Below are 17960 nucleotides of genomic sequence, written 5' to 3'. Positions count from 1 at the left end.
TCCACGTTCACAGCTCCAGCTTCGAAGAATATCCACAACCACCTTCACCATGCCTCAAGCTCAGCCCGAGCTCAAAAAGGTAGGATCCCTTCACCCGACCGTGCCCCATCTACAGCCCTCGTTAACTGTGTCCCCAGTACCTCGACAAGCGCCTCTTCGTGCAACTCAACGGCAGCCGAAAAGTCCTCGGAGTCCTGCGCGGTTACGATGTACGTCGCTCCTACCTCCTCTCCCACGCGCCCTATCTCCTCCGTGATGCCTCAAGACTGCGGTATAGACGTTCTGACATTCGGTGCCGTTGCAGGTCTTCCTCAATATCGTCCTGGACGAAGCGGTAGAAGAGAAGGCTGGAGGGGAGAAAGTGAGGATCGGGATGGTGGTACGTCACCTAGCTACACCTACATCGAGGGTCGCGCGGAGGCAGATTCTTGGGGGATGGGTTTGGCTGATTGTGGGGGCAGGTCATAAGAGGTAATTCGGTGGTTATGCTAGAGGTATGTTGGAGCTCTGCGCGGGTGGGAAAAGTGCGTGGGACGGTGCAGGCTGACCTTGTGCACACAGGCTCTGGAGCGGATTGGTGGTGGGGATAGGGATAGAGGATGAGGGATCTGATGGAACGGAAGAGATACGTGGTCTATGCGAAGACACAGTGAGGGCCGAATTACGAGACTTCTATACTTGGCTGTCTGTTCGCATGACAGGAGAGTCAGGTATGGGAATGCACGAGGTAGAACAGCGCTGGTCCGGAGAATTCTTTGAATCTGCTCTAGATGAAACTTTTGAAAAGTCAGAATATGGCGACTGCAAAGAAGCTCTCCCATTACATATCTTAGATACCCCAATTACTTGCAAAGATATCCTCGTCCACGACTCTCTGAGGTTATATATGTACTTGATTTAAACAACTATCGTTTAAGTCCAACTGTATGCTTGCTAATTCCCATCATATTCCATCGCGTCATTTCGAATCGTTCCAAGAGTAAGGTTGAGTCTTTTTTACCACCTCCGACCAATCAATTCAGCCTGCGCTCAGAGGATATCACAAAGAAAGACATGAAGAAGCAGAATATGTGGTGTACAAGTATGTCCGGGCAAGATATGCAAATATGTAGCAACAAGAAGGGCTCAGATCATCGCTTATTAAAATATTGGCCACGTGAATTCGTGAGCTCGTAGAGAAGCGTAACCAACCAAAGAATGCCTCGCGTCCCCATTTTGGTACAGCCAGCCGACGCCGAGATATAGTGTTGCCTCATCCTCGGTCTATTTCGACCTCTTTTTCTGGATAGGATTGTCCATCTGGAACGTCCCGTTCTCTTCCAAGTCCCAGCGTCGCTTGTTTCCGGCAGGATCATATGTGCTAGCGACGGTATCTCGCCACATGCTTGATGTGACGAAGGAAGGCGCTGGAGCCGTATAGACAGGCAACTGTGGCGCTGTTTGATGCCTGGATAAAGATGGCATGCTTGAGTGCACGGGATAGGACGCCGGTTGCTGGTAGAAGGTGTGAGACGGTTGAGAAGAACTTGAGGGAGTATACATTTGTGGAGACTGTTGAGGTATAGATATATTACTCTGCACTGTCGAATCGGCCGCCGGTCCGAATGCATTGTTCCACTGACTATTACTTCCGTCAGCATGAGCTGAAGCTTTGGGGCGCCAGATACGTACGCGATAATGGGAGTAGGGTTCCATTCCTGCCCAATACTCATTGGCGTGGTATGCATTGGCATGGATTGCTGCTGACTGCTTGCCATCATCTGCATCGAGCCAGACATTAGGAGACCATCCTTGGAGTCCTCGAAGCTCAAGCCAGCCGACGAGATGGGTGGGGTGATCGGCGCTGTGTGGTATGGCATCTGGGTTTGATGCCCGAGGGATTCATGGCGAGTCAGCATGGGATGCTGTATATTTGTATCAAGGGGGGGACTGGGCTGTAGCCCTCCTGCACTTGGGCTTGGACTTTCAAAAGGAAATCCCCTTTTCAACTCAAAGGGCCTGTTAACATCTGCGGAAAACGCTTCTCTGAGCTGGTTAACCTGCATCTGCATTTCTGGCATGGGCCAAGCTTCCATGCACTGTTCGAGTATGCGCATGTGCCGCGCAAAATAGTCCCTTGCGTCAGTGTTGAGCTCTGGATCCGGTGAGGTGATGGCCACCTAACGCGATGTTAACGACCGCAGGTTACCCTCCAGTGATCAGCTTAGCCTTACCAAATGTATGAGGGCGCAGGTCAGAACAGCATATATGACAAAGTTGATGCCGCGCTGCATGCACATCAATCCTGGCAGTCCGAATTGTTTAAAGATACCTTGTTGTAATCGGCACATGGCCTTGGCCGAGGCATAAGATATCAACATCTGCCTCTTCCAACTACCATCAGCAAAAGCGCCCGGGACCGACAGCTGGGGTCTGCGAAGCATGATCACAGTCAGATGGTAATATGTATGCATATTCCCCACAAAGTGGCTCGGTAACCAGGGCGGGCTATCGTCTTTAGGCCAGTCAATTTGAAGGTCTCGCGGAAGTCCATCGACCCATTGCGCGAGCTTGGTCTCCAAAGCCACGAAATTGGGGTCAGACATCCAATCATTGGTGGTACAAGCTTCCTTGATATCATGCATGCGCCGTACAGTCTGGATCATTGACACGAGGAAGGTAAATTGCCGTGATGTGCGGTAGTCAGAGTTATCGAGACCAGGTGTAGGCTTCAGCACAGTGAGGTCTACAGTCGATGGCTGTACTTGCATGTCTCTCCGGCCTATCATAATTTAGCATGGCACCGGCTTCTAGTTGCTGTTCATACACACCTTGAGGACCACCAATCATCATCTCGCAAGCAAAAATTATTTGCCATAGCCGTGTTTTGATGAAGCATTCTGTTAGGTCCGAAGTGCATGTTCCACCTGGGACTTGATGCTCACTATAATGCTTGTCAAGCTTGAGCTCAAGAGCAAAGGTAACCAATTTCTTGACAGTCATCCACGAACGAAAATAATAACCTCTTTTAGGAGCAGCCTCTCGGCCTTTCAACAACAGCAACATGGCTTGGAGTGTGCTTAATCGGGGAGTGTCCATAAAGCAATCCTCGTGCTCTGCGTACGAAATCAGTCAGGTACTTCCCGAGATTGAAGATTAGGGCTTACTGGCAGCCAACGCAAGCCATTGAGCTCCTTCGGCATCATCATCAGAAGACACACTCCCAGCACAGGCAAAGATCGCCTCCAGAATGAGCGGCGAAATAGATTCGGGTTTATGTCGCCATTGCTCATAGAAGTATGGCTTGCTGAGCACAGGAACGTACGGATGTACTTGTTGGAAGAATAGCTCAAACAATTCTAGGCATCGCTCTTTTGACGGCATGAGCGCTTGAGGAATCCTGACAGTACCAAAGGGTTTAGTCTCCGGTAGCCTTATTTCGACATCTTCGTAGGCAGGAGTATCAGCCAGAGCCTTTTTTTGATTAGATATGTAACTAGCTATTTCGAAATCAGCAAGGTGCACTCAGAAAGACAAAAGTTGTATACTTCGGTGGATTTTCGCACGTACCGACGCCGTCGTTTGCAATACCAAGCCCGCCCATGAGATTACTAAGGTCCGTGGCGTTGATGTGCTCGTTGTTCCAGATGCTAACACCATCTGTAGGCAGAGAAGCATTGTGTGGCGGGTAGTATACATCTTGAGCGTTATACAACGAGTCCGATGCCTGCAAAGGCATCGGTTGAACTTCGTCATATCCTAGCTCATGCTGGCTATAGGCTTTCTCGGAGAATGGCGGTGTACTAAAGGGTCCGAGACCAGCGCTGTAGGGTCCTTGCGTGTGTGTGGAGGCATTTTGTAGGTCGAAGAGCTGCGAAGTGCCTGCTTCGAAGTTGTAGTCGTCCTCGCCACTGCCATCAGATTGATCGAAGTCAAGGACTCTTTCGAGTCCCTGGAGCTGACTGCCGCCTCCATGAGTGCGGTCATGGCTGATGGTTGGAGGCATGCAATTTGCCCGGAGACGGACACAGGAAGCACACGGCCACTGATTAGTCGTGACAGCATCGCACTTGATCTTCCTCCTCCTACATCCTTCACAAGCCCTCATGACTAATGATGAGTTAGCATTAATTGAACCCAGAAACTATGATCGACAACATACCTTTCAGTCTCTTGTGCCGATTGTGCTCGTCAACGAAAACAAAGTCTGGAGACTTGGTCAGCCTACAGTTGGGGAACAGGAGTGCGATGTCGTGCTTGACGAGAGAGTTCGCTTACTCTTCTTATCAGCGCCGACGCCCATATTGGGAGGCGCAAAGGAGTAATTTTGCTGCATCCCGTTCCCGTATTGTTGCGGCAGCAACGGTCTGGTCTCTGTACCAGCACTCATGACTCGTGCTTATGGCGAGACCGATGTGCTCGCTCGGAAAGGTTTTTGAAAAAGCTTCGTATGTATTCCGACTCTTATCAATGTCGTATTGTGCCTCCACAGAGCAGCAGACTCTTCTTGCACCAACACAGAAGGGGGCAGTGTGGGGTTAGGCGACAATAGTAGGATTTCTTCAGCTGTGAGGAGAGTAGGTGTGATGTATTTCTCAGCGAGTTAAAACAGCATCGAGATCTGGCTTCCAACGGAGCTTGACAATGTTTGTCTCGACGAGTATCGAAACAGTCACAGCGCTGACTACAAAGTGCTGACAGCCGTTAGACAGAGGAGCTCATATGGTTCGGGGGCTGGCAGCCGCGAAGGTGAAAGGCAAAGTAGAAAGTCGCTGGTCGACTCTCCAGGTAAGAGCGTGTCGTGTAACGCTTGAGAATGCGAAGTCAACAGCGATGTTAAAATAGCAGATCCGATGATATCAGGTATGCAGGTACCAGTCTCGGACGCAAGGCTCCTTTTGGGAGATTCTCCGTGATTGGGCAGCAGGGAGGCCCTTCGGGTGGTATTTCCTATACTTCTAGAAGCTCCCCACACCACACCATCAATTTCGACGACCAGCAGGAGACATCAAATGAACTACCGATAAATAGCAGAGGATGCGTTGGCTGTGGAAGGAGGGGGGTTATTGCTGAGGTGAGGTTGGGGTTCGTGGGCGCAGTCGCAGTGGATGTTGGTCCTCGGTGGAAGGGGGGGTGGGTCCAGATCTCAATATCCTTGCAGGTTCGTGGGAGCTTGGGAATTCGGTGCGACGACTTTCTGAACTGGTGAATGTGCGAGGAGAGAGGATGAGGGCACTCGGACTGTCCGAGCCAAGTGGGCGAAATGCTATCGTCTATGCTTGTCGATACGCGCGGGGTACCCGTATGTTGGATGTCGAGTGCAGTGTGTTGGTTGATCGCTTGTCCGACTAGGGCGTGCTGCTAGATGAGCAAGCAGCCACTTCTTAGTGACGGTGTGTTTCTTATTTCAATAGTCTTCGGTGCTTTACTCGGAATTTCGAATCCCGAGGTAGGGCCAGAGGTGGACGAAGGTCGCAAGGTAGGAACGCGATTTAAATTATCGTTGCGCACAGGTGTGCAACCCGGTCTCTTGTTATAGGTTCCTCAGGTATACATCTGAGGCTGACAGGACATCAGCTTTCCCATTTTCAGGCTGATTTATGTGCTGAAGAGCTTGGGGATTTGTTTGCGTAGAACAACGAGTATGAATGCGTGGAGAAATGGAGGTTCGGGGAGTTGCAGCAAGGTCGTGCGCTTACTAGTAAATCCCCTTGATCTTTCGGGAAGATTCTCGTGTGGCCGATTTGAAACGAATTTATGGAGTGTGCAGAATGTGGCATGACCGAAGATATCAATTAGTAATGATGATAACGGCAGTCTGACCTTTGCTCCGGATGGGCAGGTAAGATTCAAAGATAAAGTACTGTCTGACATTTACGGGTAGATAGATTAATACTATATATTCGCTTCTATAATGATTTTCTGTCTCATGATCGACTACCAAGTCAAGGGACCTAACATGCCCTCGGTTCACATTAAGCAATCAAAAGGCTTCGAGCTGCATAAAGGCCGAAGTCCATACTCCGCACTTCCTGGAGCAGTCAAGATGGCCATAGCTTGAGATTCGATGCCGAGGATAACTTCAGGCGATATAAGAGCGCCAGTAGATCATCACAGCTCCAAAAAGACGCCAAGAAACGCGGTAGACCAAGGCTCACTGCCACATTGAAAATATCAGAGGAGTCACAACATGGGCGGGTAGGGAATAGATTATCTTCGACAGTCTACTTTTGGGCACTTTGGAAAAAGATGGAGGTCGCCTATGGCCCAAGGTACCGTACAAGTAGGTAGGATCGCTCCGGCATGGACCGTCTGCGAGTCCGGGAGCCACCAACATGCGATGATGCAAACGGGTATGATAGACCAAGGGTCTTCAGGCATGATCGATTATTGTGGATGACGGACCTCTTTTCATACCAACGGGCCCAGACATGCAATTCCATCGTACCTACCTAGTAGGATCGATCCATGAAGAGTCGAATGAAAAGGCGCATTAAGTTGCAATCTCACTTCACGTATTCGCATTCACGGTAAGGCTAACTGCAGGTTCGATAACAATGCTGCCATCTGCCTCGTCCACGCCTCACCAGACAGGCATCATGGGTAGGACGATGAAGTAGAAAAGGAGCTGTAGCCTGTTTGACTGCTTGACAAGCTTTTCGGGGGCCGAACGCCTTGCATTACGGTACCTGATTGGAAGTTTGGAACATTCTAGCGCCCACTGGAGCAACCCGTGGGGGTGGGCCGCTGGGAGCTGATTGCGAAGATAGGGGAACAGTGGAGCACCTATTTTCAGCCCGCTGCGGGAGCACGCACCATTGCTTGCATGCTTTTGTCTTTCATTCGTGCTTTTTTTCTCCTTACCTGTCCTGCACCTGCAAGTCTCTTTTCAGCAAGCTACAAGATGAGCCTAACAAAAAAAGCGTTGCTAGAGGAGAAAGGATGCAGGTAGCGTTAGCTTCACTTGAGATGGAGAGGATGGAGCGATGGCAAGATACCTTCGATGACTGAGGGCTCAGAATTTTGAAAAAAGGTTCCTTATCGATTAGCAGCCGTTCGAGCCGTCCATGTCTAAGCGAAAGACTAAATTCTCCGCCCGAGGCTCGGCATAATGATCTATTCTTGTGTGATTGCCACTTGGACATTAACAACCACCTTCAAGCGCTGCAATTATAACACAAACATACGCGAGATCAAAAGACATTTCATTCAGAACTTCCATATTTGTCCATCGAATTATTGACTGTCTAAAACATGGCCGAGGTCCTCAACGCCAACCCCACGATCAGGAACGCCTCCGACTTACCAAGCCGTAGGCGGCAGGCTCACGCTCAACCATCATCAACCACCCCCAAAGGCCTGTTCTCGAGCATAGTTCCTCCGTCGGCATATCTTCCAGACCCATTCTCACCTTCCTCTTCTTCGGCTTCAGACCAAGATGATGCCGATATCGAGCCAATCGACGAGCAGGAAATTTATGGTATTCGCCCAGTTCTCTTCTCGTCATTGTATCTTACGACTATGGAAGTGATCAGCCATATTGCGACATGAGAATCCTTCGCTCCATGCATGTGAAGCTGACCGCGCCTGCACAGACCTCATTTCCCCCATCTCAGACCCAGAACATCCCTTAACTCTCGGCTCACTCTCCGTCGTCAATCTCCCGGATATTTTCCTCACCCCCACATTTCCAGAGAGGGGTTCATTGTCACCACTCACGACGCTTACCGTTCTCGTCACCCCTACCATAACGCATTGCTCCCTCGCCACAGTAATTGGCCTAGGCGTGCGAGTAAGGCTCGAGCAAGCTCTGCCGCCTCGGTTTCGAGTGGATGTTAGAATCAAAGAGGGTACGCACAGTACGGCCGAACAGGTCAATCGACAGCTAGGGGATAAGGAAAGAGTGGCGGCTGCATTGGAGAATGGAACACTCATGGGAGTCCTGAGAAAAATGTTGGAAGGGTGTGAGAGTGGAGCAGTATGAATGGCTGGACTAGCGAAAAGAGATGCAGTATACACGGAGTGCCTGACTCTGAAGATAGAGATCTGCTGGAACGGCAGAGGGGCTTTTGAGGCTCTCATTGCCCTAGACGACGCTCGGTTGAAGGCATAAAGAATGATTGTTGCTTTGATTGGCCAGGCGCCAACCTCAACTCAGAAAGGAGCGATGAACACAGGGCATGGATTGATGATGAGATAAATACATGACCGCTGCTTGTACATAGCAATGCCATACGCTGCCATGAACAGCCAGATAGCAAAATACAGAATGCCTTTCAAGTCCGTTGCTCATGCCTGGCCGATCGTATTCAATTTTGGACCGTAGAGGCTTATCTAGTCGGGCAATCTTAGGGCTACTCGCAAAATTGCTGTGGCGCGCTTCTGTGGCGTCTATATGTTCCTGACTAAAAATCAACGAGTAAAGGCCACATTCATTGTTAATGGCTGAGAAATAAATCTGACTGCACTGTACTTCGTTCTCTGCCTTATGTTTAGTGTTCTTTTGTTCTTTGTTTCTTATCGACAACGGATCTCCCTCCATGAGTTGCCACCTCTGCTTACAAACAAAGGAGTCAACTGGCCTTGACACTCGAATTATCCTTCTCCCAGCATGTGAAGGTATCTCATACTTTTGAGCTCTGTTTTTGGTCTTTGATCGAAAGTGCCATTCATTCCGCGACAGGATGAGGTCCGCTGCGAAAGGGTTCTATCTTGCCTGTTTTGCTCTCTTCGGATCTGTCCATGCCAAACCATCTAGCACAACCGCTTCCAAATCTTCCTCCGCCGAGGTCTGCGCTGTAAGTAGCTTATCTGTAGGATTGTGGACTTTTACTAATTGGCTCTCTACCAGATCGACCCTACAGCAATTGTCTCTGACGCTTGCGCCTCCTACTCCACCCTCGATACCCTGAACGATGCGCTCTCGCCTTCGCTAAAAGCCATCACGAAATCCACGGATTTCTTCGCCTATTACAGGCTCAATCTGTACGATCAAAAATGCCCGGTCAAAGCTTGGGACGACGAGACAGGCACGTGCGGGAACATTGCCTGTAAAGTGGACACATTGGAGGATGAAAAAGATGTGCCGGAAATATGGAGAGCCGGAGAGTTGAGTAAATTGGAGGGACCAAAAGCCGCACATCCCGGCAGACAGCTGCAGAAAGAGCGGGGAACTCAAAAGCCGCTGCAAGGGACGTTGGGAGAAAATGTAGGGGAGAGCTGTGTGGTGGAATACGACGACGAATGCGATGAGAGAGACTACTGTGTACCGGAAGACGAAAGTGCGGCTGTCAAGGGCGACTATGTCAGTCTGGTGGACAATCCAGAAAGATTTACCGGCTATGCAGGGATGGATGTCTGGGATGCCATATACAAGGAAAATTGTTTCTCGAAAGAATCTCAGATCTCGTCAGCACCGAGTAGAGGCGACTCATCCAATCCCTTCCAAGCGCATAACGACCTTCGAAACGTTATACAAGCGAATTCTCCTTCCACAGAGTTAGCCGTTGAGGACGAATGTTTGGAAAAGCGCGTCTTCCACCGCATCGTAAGCGGCATGCACGCTTCCATTTCCACCCACATCTGCTTCGATTACCTCAACCAAACAACGGGAACCTGGGGCCCAAATCTACAATGCTACCAGGACCGTCTCGGAACCCATCCTGAACGTGTCTCCAACCTCTACTTCGACTACGCAATCCTCCTCCGCGCCGTCACCAAGCTCCGTACCTACCTCAAAAATTACACCTTTTGCTCCGGCGATCCTTCCCAAGATGCAGTTACCAAGTCCAAAATCCTCTATTTGGCAGACGCGGCTGCATCTCATCCACAGATTTTTGACGAGAACACCATGTTTCAAGATCCCGATGTCAGCGGCGAGCTCAAAGAGGACTTCCGTAACCGGTTCCGCAATGTAAGCAGGCTGATGGACTGCGTTGGCTGCGACAAGTGCAGACTATGGGGCAAGCTGCAGACAGTCGGGTATGGCACAGCTCTCAAAGTTCTCTTCGAGTACGACGAGCTCAAGAATGGCGAAAATCCACCACTACGACGGACGGAGCTGGTGGCTTTGGTGAACACCCTGGATAGAGTCTCTAGCAGTCTCACGGCCCTCGGACGAATGCGAGATATGGTCGCCGAGCCAGTCGTGCCAAAGGAGGTCGCTAAGAAGGTTGACCTTGCCGACGCCAGCGAGCAGAAGGCCCCTCACAGATCCAAAGACCGTCCGGACGCCAAGCCGGCCATTGACCTCGACGATGATGATGAAGAGGTCGTCCAACCGTACCAATCTATTTCCGAGATATTCCTAGAAGAGTGTTACCTGGTCTGGCGAACCTTCGGCTTCGTCCTCAGAAGCTGGATCGAGCTCCCGGGCAAGTTCTTCAAGATTACGGTCGTGGAACTCAGCCGATTGTGGAGCTTTTGGCTGGGATTGCCCGTGGCGGAGAGGAGCTGGGAGATCCAATGGGGTCCGAGGATGGATGAGCTGTGAGAGCTCTGTCTTTGCATGTTGACTACTTCGATGCAGCGATTCAGCGGCATTCCCATAGACCTTGCATAGGCGTTAGCATCCTGTGCATATATATTTGACAACGAAACCCCTTTTTCAACCCCTCAAGCTTCCTGACGCAAACAGACGCCGCTACCAATCGCACCCTTGGGCCGTATCCGTTGACCCACCCACCATCCTGACCAAACAAAGCCCCCCCCCCCTGGGTTGTCCCAGGTCAGAACTGGCTTCGCGCAATGATCAGTCGCTTCCGCGCTGAATGTCTAGACTATCCTTCCCACCCAACCCTTGCTGCTTATTTGCAGCCATTATAGTGCTCATCGTGTCAGTTGCGTATGCCTTTCAACTCTTGTGACTGACAGGCTGCAGGCAGATATGACCGGCTTCTGGCAAATAAAGAGCGAAGAGACCAATCTTCTAACTTTTCAGTCTGAGATACAGCGGGCCCTCGTCCTCTCGCATCTCAAGGGTCTGCCTTCTTCTGCACCACCCCGGCAACTTCTGCAATCCATTCAAGCCTCTTGACCGCGGAGAGCTCAGTCGCGGGCTTTTCATCCGACACGATGTCCAGGATACCCTCCTGGACAAATCGATCAGTTTTACACACCTACTCTCCAGCAATACGGACCTCTATAGTCTTGGTGCCTTTCAATCGGTCAGCAACGCTTCTTGCGTGGTGGAGAATCCGCTGCCTTTACGGCAGTCTGCGCAGTGACACAGTGCCTGCAGAGTTGCCTTAGAACACGGTAGGAAAGTCTTTCGCACATCTCTACTTATCGAGCCCGCGTTTCTTGGTGAAATGTGTAGCGATGACAGCCATACTTGGAACGAAGAGACGACCGCTGCCGATACTAACACAAAGTACAAACACCTTGGACAAGCAGGTTCTGCCAGTAGTGTTCACAGATGCTAGTCGTCATAAGGCCGAAGACGGTCGGGAAGCTACCCAGCCATAGCATGGGTTGGAGGTAGCCTTTGTCGAAGACGGGACCGGTGATGACGCCGATGGCGATGAGGAAGAAGGCCTGAATAAAGCCGATCCATGGGATATGCAAGATGGACACGGTGTTTTCTCTTTGGTTGGAGCAACTCTTACCTATCGTAGACTGTAATTCTGCATGATGGGATCTTAGCTATCTCGTATGGAAATTTTTGTTCAGCTTCAGACTTATGAGTTTTATCTAGATGTCGCCTTCGCTGGATGCATAGCCCTCATAGGTAGTTGGCCTTCTCGAACCTGGATCCAAAGTCCTTAGCTTTGTTGAGCAGCTCCCTTTTCTGCGCATGTCCAATCTTCATCCCCATTCCCATGTCCTTCTCCTTATCGAACGCCCTCGCACTCGGATCATCCTCCTTCTCCTTCGGCGTGACCTTCTTATGCTCATTGTACAACGACGTGTTCCTATTTTTCTCGTTGTATTCCCGTATCCTTCTTTCTGTTTCCCTCGCTTCCTCCTCCCTCCATTTGTCCGTCTTATCCTCGGGCCCCAGCTGCGCAGGCTTCTTCACGCCCATCACTTCGTCTTCGAGACGTTGCCGCTTCTGCTCTGGCGTCTCTGTCCAAAGTGTGTTCTCACTGCCACCTTTCTGAGCTGGCGCTTTGGAGCCTTTCCCTGTATTGAATTTGCGATTCTTGAGTTTAGTGGGGTCAGCGCGAGCGGACCAGTCATCCTGTTTTGGGGGCAAGAGCATCCATTCTTCTCGCTGAGGCCTTTTGGAGGCTTCCCGAGCTGCTTCGTCCTCAGCAAGCGCTTCCTGGCGCTTCCTTTCTGTCTCTTGACGTATTGAGCCTGGCGGGGGGGGTAGGGAGGGCCCGAAATCGTCATCCGAGTCGCTACTATCTGCATCTGACCCTTGGGGCGTGGTTGGTCTTTCTGAAAGGGGAGCTGGTGGAGCTGCAGGGCCTACCACACGGCGGGTTTTTGTGTGAGGAGATGAGCTGCGTTGTCGCTTATGCGGAACGTCTACAGTATCATATCCCTCTTCTGAACGCTTGCGCTTCGCAAGATGAGGTGGGAGCTCTGGGCCGACTGAGGCCATATTATATCGAGAAAGATGTCACACATAGACTTAGAGAACACAGAGATAGGGACTGTGAGAGTCGCGAGGTGGAGCGGCGCAAAGTATCAAGAGGCAGTCGACGACTTGCAGATGGCGGAACTTTGCCAAGGTCTTGGCTCTTGGCGCCCTTTCGAAGACCATCCATGTCAGCCTATATTGCCCTCGATCGGCAGACGGCCACTGTAACGTATAAGCGTTGTTGTTCTGCTGCTCATGATTATCGACTGTCTTCCACATGGAAGTGTCTTGTGAAGCACAGCAATGCTGAAGCGGTATTGGTGTTAGCTGTTGGAGACATGAGGGTCCAGAGGCTCCGATGAGCGCTGCAAAGGATGAGGCCGAGGATGGTCCATTGGAATTGAAAGATGATGACCATAGCACCCGCAAGGAAGCGCCGCAGGATAATGAGAACGAACAGACGCAGGAAGAGGAGTTGCTAACACCGAAGTCGAGTAAGCCAAACGGATTTGAAGAGGAGGATGACAGCTTGGCTTCCAACAATGAGCTCGATCGCGAAGACTTTGGGCCATTGCAGACTTCGAGTCCGGTTCTTGAAAGACCATCAAGTGCTGATGAGTCCCTTTCGATCCCGGACGACACTCCTTCCCTGCAGGTAAGACCTCACGTGTTCAAGGCAGACCATCTTCTGACTGCCATAGGGCTCTATCGAATCGTCCACTCCAGACAAAGGGTTCCGTATATCCAACTATGGCCGAAGTCCAACACCATCTCTACGGCCCTTTGATAAGCGGTTTCAAGCTCGCTTGTCCCCTTCTCCACTGGGCTCACCTCGAGCTTCTTCACCAGCCTTCCTCAATGCGCATTCACGGCAGTCCTCGACGGCCTTCTCGATACAGAACGATGGATCTGCTGAGTCACCACAGGCACCCTGGGAAGTTGTCAGGTGGACCAAGCTTAGAAAGATGACGGGTGAAGCATTCTCTGAGGTTGGGAAACGTAAATTTGGGCGGCCTACATGCATAGCTATAGCTGCTTCAATTGCGATAGGAACGTCGAAAGGCGTGATATTGGTGTTCGACTACAATCAGAATCTCAAATCCATCATTGGTCTGGGCACAAAAGCTTTTGAGTCTGGGTCTATTACGTCTATCAGCATATCTGCAGATCACTCTACTATCGCTGGCGGACACGCCTCTGGAAGCATCTTCACTTGGGAGGTTGCGAGGCCTGCGAAGCCTTTTCTACATATTCCTCCAATCGACAGGAGTCGAGCTCCGAACGTTGACGGGCATACTCTTGATGTTGCCATCCTTCACATTGGCTTTCTGGGAATGCGACACACCGCACTGGCTTCAGCTGATGACAAAGGAATGGCATTCTCTCACTTGGCCACGAGGGGAATGGGAATGGTAGCGCGCTCTGTCAAGACGACTCGGATACTTGGCCGGTACCCCGATAAAGCATCAGGTGCTGACCGTCAAAGGAAGCCAAGCTCTGTGTTGGCATTTTCTCCCTTGCCCTTGGGGAATGCAGAGCATGGTGCGGACTCCTTAGGACTGATAGCCATGCTGACACCATACCTGTTAGTCGTCGTTTCGACCACGCCCATAGCACAAACTCAGTACAAGTCTCCAAGACCTAAAGAGGTGGCCGCTCATGGCGCCATGACAGCTGCTTTGGCATGGTTCCCAAGTGTCAAGCTAAAGACAAAGGACCCGGTTACAATGGAGACATCATCAAGGGTCAAGCTCGTCTACTGCTGGTCGAACATTCTCACAGTCCTCGAGGTAGTCGAAATGCTACCCTCAGCAAGTCTTGTGAAAGAGGAACCCCCAAGTCTCCAGTTCAAACCACGCAGCAGGTGGAAAGCTGAGGAGGCCATCGTTGGTGTTCAATGGCTCAGTCGATCTGTGCTTGCAGTCTTGACAATCACACAACAGCTGGTTATCCTCGAAGACAGCTCAATGGTTGTGACAGATTCCTCTGACCTAATCCAGAAACACATTTATCATGCTGACTTGTTCTCGGGCCAACTTAATCAACTCGTTGATCAGTTGGAAGATGAAGAGGTCGCTGCTATGCATGGGGTCGTTGCCGACGCTTTTTATATGAGCTTCAGAGCCTACAAAGGCCGGCTGTTTCTTTTAGGACACAACGAAATCTCTTTCGGCACACTCTCCAACTGGGCTGATCGACTACTGGCGTTGATGGAAGAAGGTAGCCACATTGCCGCAATCCGATTAGCGACCTCTTACTACAGCGGCGAAGCTAATAAGGTAGCCGTTGGTCTTCCTGAGGATGATACTACGCGACACGGCTTAGTTCAGGAGAAACTCTCCGAGATGATCTCAGCATCCCTTCGATATACATTTAAAAAGAACGGAACGGTCCAACAGAGAAATGGTGACCAAAGGCAGCTCGAAGAGCTTGCATCCGCTTGTATCAAAGCTTGCATCAGCATGGAAGATACTGACTTCTTATTCGAAGACGTCTACAGTTGGTATCAGGACGGAGACGCTGAAAGTGTGTTCCTCGAAAGCATTGAGCCCTACATTGTCGATGATGAAATCAGTGTCATATCTCCAGTAGTGATCAAAGACCTAGTAGGACATTACACTGCGCGAGGGCTCAATGCGCGTATCGAAGAGATGATCTGTCATCTGGACTCTGGAACCATGGACATTGATCAGATCACCACGCTATGTAAGAAGAACCATCTTTACGATGCTCTGCTATATGTATGGAATCAAGCCCTTAACGATTACACCACCATCTTGACTGATCTACTGATCTTGGTCGAGCACCAATACAACTCTCAGTCAGACGTCGATCCGTCTCTTGCAGAGTTGGAATTGACGAGCGCGTCCAAGGTCTTTCCCTATCTCTCCTACATACTCACAGGTCGGGTATATCCCACGGGCAAGGATATGCCTGACGACTCTGCAAGTTTGGCGAAAGCTCAGATCTATCACTTCTTCTTCTCTGGCGGCAGTAGGGAAGGTCGGCCTGTAACTCAGGGAAGCCCACGATCGTCGAAATCCGAGTCTACAACCTCATTCCCAAATCTGCGACGGGTCCTCAATTTCGACGCACCAAGTTTCCTCAGCATGCTGAATGAAGCGTTTGAAGATAGCTTCTTGAACGGTCCTCAAGACCAAATGGCCAACGAAACACCCGGACGGCTGACAGAAGAGCAGAAGTTCGGTCTGTCAGTCAATCGACAATGGATCGTTAGCATTTTGTTGGAAGTAATGACACCTCCGAATTATGAATCTGATGACACCGTTTACCTTGACATGTTCATAGCCCGTAACCTTCCGAAGTTTCCTCAATTTATCCTGCTACCTGGTCATGTACTCCATCGAGTACTTATCGGCCTTTGCCAGTATCCAACAAACGAGGTAGCAGATGACTGTCAGCTTAGTGTCGAGTATCTTCTCTCGATGTATCAGCCACCAGACTTAACATCGCTGATACCCTTGATCTCCAAAGCTCGCTTCTATCGGGTCTTGAAGTCGATCTATAAACAGGAGCGACATTTCGCTGATCTACTGAAAACATGCTTCGAAGACTACGAGAATCAAAACGCCATCTTTGATTGTATTGGTGACTGTCTCAAACCCAGCGCTGGTCTGAGTGAGAAACAGATTAGCGATATCCGTGGTGTGATCGTTGAGCATGCGTATGACCTCGTTGCGGCCCATGTCCAGAGAGCAGCATCCATAATCGATACGTACGCCCCAGATCTTCACAGCGTTTTGCTAGATACACTCGGCGATGACGAAGGCGCTCAATTCGAATATTTGCAGACGGTACTTGAGCCATCTACTCCGGGAGCAGAGGCCGACCTCCCGACCGGTCGCCAGCGCGATTTCATAGAGCAATATGTGCGACTCATGTGCGACTTCAATCGGTCTCATGTCAGCAAGTATGTTGAGCAGCTCAAGAGCGGTGATTTGCGTTTGGAGGAAGTCCTGCCAGCGCTGGAGGAAAGCGGCGTTGTTGACGCTGCTGTAGTACTTATGGCACGAGAGGGCAAAGTCCGAGAGGCCATTGATCGTCTTACCCATCATCTCATCACTTTGGAGTCTGCTCTACTCGGTTTGATAGACGGAGTCAATGAAAGTCCAGATTTAGGTAACACTGCCGAGGCCGGACGAGACTTGATCGCCTCTGTACAACAGTATGCTCGAGTGGGCGTATGGCTCTGCCAAGGACAGACCAAAGCTGTCGAAAAAAGGAAACCGATCTTAGCGCGAGTGAAGAGTGCCAAATCTCTGCGTGATGCATTATCTTCGGACGAAGAGCTTTGGTTGGATCTTATCGACGCCGTCGTTGCGGTTACCAAGGACGTCACTGAAGTTCTAGAGAGGCAAGACCGTGCAGCAGGGATCAGTGAAAAGGATGCTTCACAGCGAGCACGAAGCGCCACAGACCTCGATTCGCCAAAGATGATCACGGATTTGCGTACCATCGTACAAGATACGTTCACAGCTCTCCTTGCCGCCACCAGCGCTCCTCACACTAAAGATGCTCGTCGCACGGATGTCTCCTTCCTGCGTATTCTCCGAGCGTTCCTGGACCGAGCATCAATGTCCTCACCTTCTTTGTCAAACTTGCGTGCAGTGCTTGGAGCGATCTTCTCAGCATACTCGTATGAGGAGTCTCTGCTTTCACTGGCAAACCGACTGCTGGATAAAGAACTATTCGTGCAAGTGACAGAAGCGGATAGCCTGAAAAGAAGAGGCTGGAGGCCGCTAGGCCAAGTGTGCGAAGGTTGTGGCATGCGGGTATGGGGCCCTGGTGCTGGAGGCTACATCTGGGAGGCTTGGCAAAGAAGCAACGCAGAGAGAGAGATGGTACGACAAGTGAAAGTCGAGAAGAGGCCTCCGAGGTCTTCATCGAGAGAAGAGCGCGGCAAAGGGAAAGGAGTTACTAGGGATGATGGCAACATGGCAATCTCTGAGTCGAATAATGGAAATGGTCAGGAAGGCGGGGTAGATGAAAATGGAGCGGTCGTGATCTTCTCATGCAGGCACATGTTCCATCGTGCTTGTTTGCTAAAGATGCAAGATCGAGGGAGCCGGGACGATGGACAGACCGGAGGGCTTGGTTCAGACCTGGCGTGTCCATTAGAAACGTGAGCGTTGGCGCCACTTCATGCTGTACGATATTTCCCCCTGTTCGATTACTTGTACAAATCCTGTCGTCTACATCGCAAGCGCTTGGAGTCCGTCAGCTCATCTCGCCCGTGTGAGCAACCATCAGCTTTTTGCCTTTGCGTGACAGTACCTGTAGGTCCAATTATCCATCCTGGTCCGCTCAAGACGTGGTTCGAATATCGGCACGGCGTTGGGGTCAATGCGGCTACTCGCCCGCTTGGGTACTCAAGGTACCTGACTCGGAAAAGGCGAATCGAACCCGGACGCTGAGACAGCACCCCCCGCAC

At 50.8% G+C, this 17960-nt stretch overlaps 6 protein-coding genes across 6 annotated transcripts; 4 read left to right on the top strand and 2 right to left on the bottom strand.

Moving 5' to 3' along the window:
- Positions 1–49: 49 nt before the first annotated feature.
- On the top strand, positions 50–603 carry HO173_008365 (uncharacterized protein; the record flags this gene model as incomplete). The annotated part of the gene is made up of 5 exons (XM_037310265.1): positions 50–79; positions 138–209; positions 305–379; positions 462–494; positions 562–603. The coding sequence occupies 5 exons, from the start codon at positions 50–52 to the stop codon at positions 601–603; spliced, it is 252 nt and encodes an 83-aa protein (XP_037162851.1).
- A 660-nt stretch (positions 604–1263) lies between these two features.
- HO173_008364 (uncharacterized protein) lies at positions 1264–4369 on the bottom strand (the record flags this gene model as incomplete). Its single annotated transcript, XM_037310264.1, has 8 exons — positions 1264–1621; positions 1672–2159; positions 2214–2761; positions 2811–3095; positions 3147–3479; positions 3550–4089; positions 4142–4186; positions 4258–4369. 8 exons carry the CDS (start codon positions 4367–4369, stop codon positions 1264–1266), a joined length of 2709 nt encoding a protein of 902 aa, XP_037162850.1.
- Positions 4370–7233: 2864 nt separating this feature from the next.
- On the top strand, positions 7234–7963 carry HO173_008363 (uncharacterized protein; the record flags this gene model as incomplete). The annotated part of the gene is made up of 2 exons (XM_037310263.1): positions 7234–7459; positions 7575–7963. 2 exons carry the CDS (start codon positions 7234–7236, stop codon positions 7961–7963), a joined length of 615 nt encoding a protein of 204 aa, XP_037162849.1.
- Positions 7964–8663: 700 nt separating this feature from the next.
- HO173_008362 (uncharacterized protein) lies at positions 8664–10471 on the top strand (the record flags this gene model as incomplete). Its single annotated transcript, XM_037310262.1, has 2 exons — positions 8664–8777; positions 8831–10471. 2 exons carry the CDS (start codon positions 8664–8666, stop codon positions 10469–10471), a joined length of 1755 nt encoding a protein of 584 aa, XP_037162848.1.
- Positions 10472–11701: 1230 nt separating this feature from the next.
- On the bottom strand, positions 11702–12529 carry HO173_008361 (uncharacterized protein; the record flags this gene model as incomplete). The annotated part of the gene is made up of 1 exon (XM_037310261.1): positions 11702–12529. The coding sequence occupies one exon, from the start codon at positions 12527–12529 to the stop codon at positions 11702–11704; it is 828 nt and encodes a 275-aa protein (XP_037162847.1).
- Positions 12530–12866: 337 nt separating this feature from the next.
- Positions 12867–17655, top strand: HO173_008360 (uncharacterized protein; the record flags this gene model as incomplete). The annotated part of the gene is made up of 2 exons (XM_037310260.1): positions 12867–13163; positions 13210–17655. 2 exons carry the CDS (start codon positions 12867–12869, stop codon positions 17653–17655), a joined length of 4743 nt encoding a protein of 1580 aa, XP_037162846.1.
- Between the last annotated feature and the right edge of the window lie 305 nt (positions 17656–17960).

The sequence above is a fragment of the Letharia columbiana genome (assembly GCF_014066305.1).
Source record: "Letharia columbiana isolate WasteWater2 chromosome Unknown Sc0000030_s1, whole genome shotgun sequence".
In the NCBI taxonomy this organism is placed as follows: Eukaryota; Fungi; Ascomycota; class Lecanoromycetes; order Lecanorales; family Parmeliaceae; genus Letharia; species Letharia columbiana.
The sequence above is the reverse complement of the archived record's forward strand: the minus strand, read 5'-3'. Positions and strand labels throughout refer to the sequence as shown.